The sequence below is a fragment of the Physella acuta genome, unplaced genomic scaffold (genome assembly GCF_028476545.2).
Source record: "Physella acuta isolate Inbredline_101_S28 unplaced genomic scaffold, ASM2847654v3 ptg000737l, whole genome shotgun sequence".
In the NCBI taxonomy this organism is placed as follows: Eukaryota; Metazoa; Mollusca; class Gastropoda; family Physidae; genus Physella; species Physella acuta.
Window position 1 is genome coordinate 120,001 of NW_026732255.1, and position 8,623 is coordinate 128,623.

Genomic DNA, 8,623 nt, shown 5'->3' on the forward strand with positions numbered 1-8,623 from the left:
ACCTAATAATAAGATCTATTTGAAACAATTGTTATGTACCTAATGACAGGATCGTTTTGAAAATCTCTTGTACACCTAATGATAGACTCTTTTTGAATACCTAATGATAGAATGATTTGAAACTCTCTCTTGTATACCTTATGATATGATCGTTTTGAAACCCTCTCTTGTATACCTTATGATAAGCACGTTTTGAAACTGTCTCTTGTATACCTTATGATCGTATCGTTTTAAAACTCTATTGTATACCTAACGATAGAATGTTTTGAAACTGTCTCTTGTATAGGCTACCTTATAATCGGATCGTTTTGAAATTGTCTCTTGTATACCTTATGATAGGCTCGTTTTGAAACTGTCTATTGTAGGCCTATACCGTATGATCGGATCGTTTTGACACTGTCTCTTGTATACCTTATAATCAGAATGTTTTGAAACTTTCTCTTGTAGGCCTATACCTTATGATAGGATTGTTTTGAAACTGTCTCTTGCATACTTTATAATAGGATCGTTTTGAAAAAGTCCTTGTATACCTTATGATCGCATCATTTTGAAACTCCCTCTTGTAAACCTCCTGAGACGTGACTGTCCACGCTCTCTGCACCATAATCTCAGGCTGTTCACGATTGGCCGACAGCTCCATCAAGTTGAAGCTGCAATCAGCGTCTAGAGGCAGGAATATAATATCACAATCCTGTGGACATTGCAAATTCATCAATTCTTTTCATATTATGTCTCACTTCAACACCAAAAACACACTACAATTTTTTTTTAATTTAAAAGTAAAATAATTCGGGGAATAAGAATCTTAGATTGTTTCTAATATAGTAGCTAATATAGTAGGTAAAGTAGTAAAGTTCCCTTTCAAATCTGACGGTCTATGCGGCTGGTAAGTAGAGCCCACTTGTTTCTGTGACCGAGGCATATGAAGGGATAGTGTGGTCAGCCGCCTTTACTTACCCTAACGGGAGTTAGGTACCCATCAGAGCTTGGTGGACTCAGAGACGGTCTACTGACTTCAACCCGGATTCGAACTCTAGACTTAGAGTAAGCAGTCCAGCACCGCTAGGCCACTCCGTCCGAAAAAACTAATATACATTATTGCAAATTTTCCAATTCATTTTGTTTCATACATAAAATAAAAGTAAAACAAGTAAGAGCCCATCACACATATTCGATAGAAAAAAATTTGAGATATAACCTGACATCATCACAACGGTGACCGGAAAGACGCACCACGGAAAATTGCGCAACCGAAAAATGCTCACAAAAAAAGCGCGCAAGGGCAATTTTTTTTAAATCGAGCATTTATAGATATTAACAAAGAGTGACTACGTGTACATTGTAGCATAAGAAAACATTTCAATAAAATAAGACAAATTTTAACTGTATTTGTATAATTAGTTTTTATTTGCGCATTTTTCTGTTTGCGCATGTTTTCCGTTGCGCATTTTTCTGTTTGCGCATGTTTTCCGTTGCGCAATTTTCCCATAGCGCAATTTTCTGGTGAACCCATCGCAACATCATGTACTTGCCTGTTCATCAAAGGGAAAGAACTGTAAATTATTGGAGCACATCGTCTCAAGCACCAGCCGTGTTTTGAAGTAGACGACGCTGCTGGAGGTGAAGACTAGGAGGTCCGCAGTCGGGCTCATGGAAGAATGTGAGTTGTTTACCGAGTTCAACACGAAAACTTTTGGATGCCATATTCTAATCAAATGTTAATTATATTAAATTTCAACATCTTCAAATATCAGTTATTATTTATATTTTAGAAGTATTTTTTTAATTACAATTTTGTTTTAAACTGAATTGTTTTATAGAAATTTATTTATTTTTAATCGAAGCAAGAAAAGCTGAATTGAGATTTAACATGATTTCTTTATACCGTTCGTAACACATGGCGCAGATGAAGTAGAGTTTAACTATTTCAATGACTGCAGCAGGGGGATAAATGTGGTCAGCACTATGCCCGGCCGCCTTTACTTGCCCTAACGTGAGTCAGATAGTCATCAGAGTTTAGTGGATACCGACACGAACCCAGGATTCGAACTCGATATTTTTGAGTTCGCAATCGTAAACTCTACCATTCGACCACGCCGTCCCCAGAACTTACTGATTAGAACTGATTTTAAGGCTGGTTATGGATACTTTAGGTTCAGTGGGCCACGGAGTTGCGGACTTCCAGGAGAACTCAATGTAGGCCCTCGTCTTCAAGACACCCGGGCTGTCTAGCGATATTACCTGGGACACGAGAGGGGGGCAGGTAGAAACGACGTTAAGATAGACATGAAACTGACATTTTTAATGACATTTTGACGCAAACACTTTTTATTACGGGGTCGTCCATAAATGACGTCACACTCGAAGGGGGGAGGGTGGGTCGGTATTTTTGTGACGGTGTGTGATGAGGGGGAGGGAGGGGGGGGGGCTTTCAGATGGTGTGACGTCACTTTTTTTTCATTATAAAAAAGCAATATTAGAAAATGAGTTTTAGCCGTTATTTCGCGTTTTAGAATTGTAATATGAATTGATCAAAATACTCTATGTTGACAAAATTCTTACAAGATTTTGGAAAAATATCGATCTTTTACGAAATATTCAACAGCAATTTTGAGAGGGGTTGTAGGCTGAGGTGTGACGTCATTTTAGGGGGGGGTGTGGCTTTTTGTGACGACGTGTGACGGAGGGGAGGGGGGAGGTAAAAATCGTCAAAAAAGCGTGACGTCATTTATGGATGACCCCTATAGACATCTATCAAAGAACTGTGGTTATGATACGTGCATTCACACGTATTGGACTTGTCTTTCAAAAAAATAGATGAAAAGGGAATTTTAAAATGTCAAAAAGACATTGATTTTGCCCAGTAAAAAAGAAACAAATACGAAGAGGTCGCTATTAAGACGCAATTTGATATGGACTATCTATAAAAACATCTTTGACAAAAGATCACAAATAAGTAGCTCATAACACAGTTCCCCAAAAACACAAAGTCACTTACATTGTAATTACATTTCACCAAAAACATAATAGTAGGTCATCAAAATATTACACACGTCACCAACATTACAATTACAGGTCACCAACAACATAATAGTAGGTCACCAAAATATTACACACGTCACCAACATTACAATTTCAGGTCACCAACAACATAATAGTAGGTCACCAAAATATTACACACGTCACCAACATTACAATCACAGGTCACCAACAACATAATAGTAGGTCACCAAAATATTACACACGTCACCAACATTACAATCACAGGTCACCAACAACATAATAGTAGGTCACCAAAATATTACACACGTCACCTACATTACAGTTACAGGTCACCAACAACATTATACTAGGTCACCAAAATATTACACACGTCACCAACATTACAATTACAGGTCACCAACAACATAATAGTAGGTCACCAAAATATTACACACGTCACCAACATTACAGTTACAGGTCACCAACAACATAATACTAGGTCACCAAAATATTACACACGTCACCAACATTACAGTTACAGGTCACCAACAACATAATACTAGGTCACCAAAATATTACACACGTCACCAACATTACAATTACAGGTCACCAACAACATACTACTAGGTCACCAAAATATTACACACGTCACCAACATTACAGTTACAGGTCACCAACAACATAATACTAGGTCACCAAAATATTACACACGTCACTTACGTTGCAATTACCGGTCACCAACAATATTAAGAAACAGGTCACGACAACAAATTTCACAAGTCACCAAAACATAACGACACAGGTTACCTATTTTACAATGATACGTCACCAACATAATACTAGGTCACCACGATATAACTACACGGTTCATTACTATCATAATAAGACAAGCTGAAAATAAAAAAACAATAATACAATTTAGAATCCATCTGTCTGATAATCAGGTTCTCTTACTAAACATCGTTTATATTTTTATACTAAGTAAAGTTCCCTTTCAAGCCTGATGATCTACGAGGCAAGTGAAGTAGAGTTCACCTGTTTCAGTGGCCTCGGCATATGAAGGGATAGTGTGGTCAGCACTATGCCCAGCCGCCGTTACTTACCCATCATAGCTGGGTGGACGGTCTGACTTGAGCCCTGATTCGAACTCGAGACTTACAGGTTAGAGGTCCCCCTTTTATTTTTATGAACTTTACTTATTCTTTAAAACTGCCCAAAAAAAAAAAAAACTTTAGACATTCTTAATTAATTCTCACCTCGTGAAGAAAAAATGTGAAGTTTATTCCCACATTGTTGATCTGTGAAAAGGTAGGACACGCCTTCAATGACGGGGTTTTCAGTAAGTTTGTCCTCAACACATTGATGTTACTTTCTTCTTTCCCCCTGGCTATCCCTATACACCACGTCGACAGCAGGCAGATGTAGACTATGTCAGGTGGGAGGGCATACATTTCTGGCACTGGTTCTGGTTCCTGTCTATACAGAAGTTTTTAATGTGTATACACACACACACACACACACACACACATATATATATATATATATATATATATATATATATATATATATATATATATATATATATATATATATATATATATACTCCCCCCCCCACACGCACCCAATGTATGCCGAAGTCATTAAAACAGATGAACTCTACTTTATCTGCCTTAAGAAGCACAAACCGGAAAAATGATAATGAAGCTTGTTTTCTTTCGATATCGCTGTTGCTGTTAAGGTATGAAGTTGGATAATATTCAGTGCTATGATGTCTAATAAGGTCAAGGTAAGAGTTAGGGTTAGTGACAAGATTGTTATAAGGGTCATTGCCAGTGTCAACTAGCTAAAAATATACCTTCGGATAGATCCGGTCTACAAATTTTTAGATCGCTCAAACTCAAAACATTTATTATTTTAGCTTAAATCAAGGTACATTTCCTTTCTTTTCTTGGGTCTATCAAAAATATGTATTGTATTACTGTATATCTACTATGTATAGATTCTAGATCTAAAACATAAGATAAGATTCTAGAACTAGATCTAGATCTAGAATCATCTAGATCTAGATGGGTTCTCATTTATTATCAATGTATTAATCTTCTTTTATGATCAAGTCACCTAATCAGGAGAAATTCATTTGCTGTGTTAATGTCACACAAATTTTAAAAATATACCTCGCTGTATATCACAAACTACACATTCTCACTCACCCGAATACAGTGTGTTTTATTTCATCACAATATGATGTTGAATTGAATGATGGAAGAAAATTCGGAAGTCTAACGCGTTGTGATCTTATGACTTTGTGAACACATTTAAACTTCCATTAGACATAGCGGTGCGCAAAAAACTTTCACAAAAGTACAAATCTTTATTTGGCTTGGACTAAATAATTTGTTTACCTTGAACTTGTATGTGACCTTTTCCTCTGTTTACCAGTATATTTGAACCTTTCTTGCATATCTGTTCATCTGCTTACCTTGATATGTGACCTTTCTTGTATGTGCTTACCTGATTCTGTAGCAGAACTAAATACAAGAATTCTAATCCAGATCTAGTGCACTTCCGATCAAGACCATGTCTGACTTTTATCTCTGTGCAATGCAAAATACTGGCATCTGGTCAAGCAGTAGAGCATCAGGGTATGTGCGGTGTGTGTGAGGGGGGGGGGGGGGGGTTCAGACCTCAGGGTGAAACGAAAACACACCCATTGTACGAATATCTGCTCCGTCGGTTTAAAGTGAACAAAGCATTAAAGTTACGTGCAATGAAAGCAATGAAATGACTATATGCACATAAAAAATGACCTTAGGGCAATTATTCAATCGGGCGTTGTCGCATTCGGGCAAGTCTCTTTCGGGAATTAGTTCTAGACCCATATATATATATATATATATATATATATATATATATATATATATATATATATATATATATATATATATAACATGTTTCTAAATTGCTTGTAAAAAATAAGGTCATGTTTATTCAAACAAAACGTCGCTAGATGATATTCACGCAATAAATAACAACATGACAAAGTTGAATTAAATGTCGTTTTTAATTTTCATACAATATTTTTGTTATAGAAATGAATACAGATATGTGTGCACCTTCAAACAATAAAGTTACGTAAACCCCCTTGTTGCCATTGCTTATTGTACCATTCAACATCAGTTACATTCACGTAGTGCTGTTGTTACCATTGCTTATAGTTACATTCACGTAGTGCTATTGTTACCATGCTTATTGTGTCATTCAACAACAATCATGTCAACGTAAGCGCTATTGTTACAATGTTTATATTGCTAATCAACATCGATTCTGTTAAAATTCAGTTTGTTTGTTTTATCGACTGACTAACGACAACTAATGATGACTGATGTCTTTAATTACAACAAAAACATTACAATCTTTTCAGAGTTATTGAACACCTGTTATAACTAATTGAACAATAGCTGACTTTTAAGTATGTTTTAATTCATTGGTTACCTAACTACAATAATGAAACAAAGATACAACGGGTTGGTTAATATGTTTCGATTAACTGACTAACTACTGACAATAATGAAACGTAGTTTTTAAAAGATAGTTAATGCATTTTAATTAATTGATTATTTTTTTTACAGTAACGAACCGAGGTTTTAAAAAAGAATGTTCATGTGCTTTAAATTTGTTAACTAATTAAAGTAATGAAATGAAGCTTTAAAAAGTTACGGTATAACACAAATGAGCAGTGTGGAGGTCTATATTTTTTGTTGTACCTACTTGATGATGCAAAGTAGTATTTTATTACACTGCCTCTTTATATTTAATCTTATGTCTACTAATTTTAAAACTTAAAATTGTTACGCAGCTAACCCACATTTTATTTTATTAAACACCAAATTTAGTGTCTGATTAATAATCAAACTAATGATTTTAAAATACCCAATCCATGAAAAATTTTTAATCTGAATCAACAAAAAATGTATTTAACCTAGGTCTATATAGAAAACTTGATAACAAATTACTCTAGCAAATGAAGCAATTAATACAAAAGGATGATGCAAATTACTGCTTTGGTTGCGGGAGCTCAATATAGCCACACAAAAAATAGTTGACTTTAGTCTAAAGCTAACAGCAGCACGAAAAACGTCGTGCATGTCACGTGAAACAGAACAAAGAAGATCACGTCCCACTGTTTAGACGTGATCCCACAACACTGGCTGTTTTTAGCTTTAATCTCCACGCTCTTTTTTAAATGGATTATTTCCCTTTCATCACTTTGCACTTTGTCCCAATAAAATTTACCCCGAGTTTCCATGTCCGATAACTCGTGCTTGATTTTTCTGGAGTTACCGGAAATTACTTTTTTATTTTCCAGTCCGACACCGACTAAATCTCCTTCGCTTGAACTATCTTCAACATACAATCGATGCAGTTTAAAAATCGACCTTTTAACGTCTTTTTTCACTTTTACAAGCTTCTGTTCCATATTGTACTTTTGCATGACGAATATCGAAGCAATCAGTGCGAGGAAATTTCCGACCAGCACGAAGGTTAGAAACAGCGACAGTCTAGGCAGGTTGGCCACGGTGATACTACGTGGCATGGTCGCCCTAGAGAAATAAGTAAGACAGGAGCAGAAATGTTAAAGACAACATAAGCAAAAAAATTCATAGACAGATTTGGTCTCTCTCTCTCTCTCTATATATATATATGAATATATAATAAATATATAAATTATATATATATATATATATATATATATATATATATATATATATATATATATATATAATTTATATATTTATTATATATTCATATATATACTATATATATATATATATATATATATATATATATATATATATATATATATATATATATATATATATATATATATATATATATATATATATATATATATATATATATATATATATATATATATATCCCTAGGGGGGGGGCGCAAAATGCTTAATCGCTATTATCAAAAAGTACCTAATAATTAATAACTTTTATAAGAAGTAGCGATCTATTGGTGGAACCCAGGACGAACTATTAATTTTGCACCTACACCCCAAAATAAGGTCTATATAGGCATATATTTATTCGCGATGGTGAAAATGCAACCCTACATCCCTAATTTGGAAAGGTCGGGGCGCTTTTTACCAGTCACTTTGCCTTTGTAATTTGGTGTCACATAATTAATGTAGAAAACGTTTAAATAAGTTCGTTAGTTAAATTTTAAACATTTCAAACGGTTATTTAATTTTGATAGGACTTGTAAGTCTCGTTTTCTCTTACTTTGAATTAGATATTTTTCCTGGTGTACAGAGCTTTGTTATGACGGGGTGTTCAAAGTAGTGTACTTGTTTGGTAAGTTTTGATGAATCGTTTAGATTTGGGAGTAACGGCTGAAGGCTGTTGCTGATATGGTTTAGTAGGTATAAAGTATCGAAGTGTTAAAGTGTCATAATTTTTATTCGGCTGTTTTTTAGTTGAAGGTCTAGTGGAATCTGATTTGTAATAGAGAATGAGAATGCAAGTGATGAAGTATTTTAGTTCTGGAGTTCGAGAGTATCGATTATTGTGGTATTAAGGTACCGAATTATATTGACTTTTAAAGTGTAGTAGTAGGTCCAGTGAAATCGTT

The 8,623-nt window shown here is 34.8% G+C and overlaps 1 protein-coding gene across 1 annotated transcript in view; it reads right to left on the reverse strand.

The window, feature by feature from the left end:
• Positions 1–5,282, reverse strand: part of LOC131950098 (acetylcholine receptor subunit gamma) — a 7,461-nt gene extending 2,179 nt beyond the window's left edge. Inside the window, exons 1-5 of the mRNA XM_059312142.1 lie at positions 5,193–5,282; positions 4,239–4,458; positions 2,114–2,241; positions 1,533–1,707; positions 531–691 (exon numbers count right to left, since the gene is read on the reverse strand). Of these exons, the coding sequence (XP_059168125.1) occupies positions 531–691; positions 1,533–1,707; positions 2,114–2,241; positions 4,239–4,433 (659 nt within the window). The 5' untranslated portion in view covers positions 4,434–4,458; positions 5,193–5,282. The remainder of the gene's footprint in view (positions 1–530; positions 692–1,532; positions 1,708–2,113; positions 2,242–4,238; positions 4,459–5,192) is intronic.
• Positions 5,283–8,623: the final 3,341 nt, after the last annotated feature.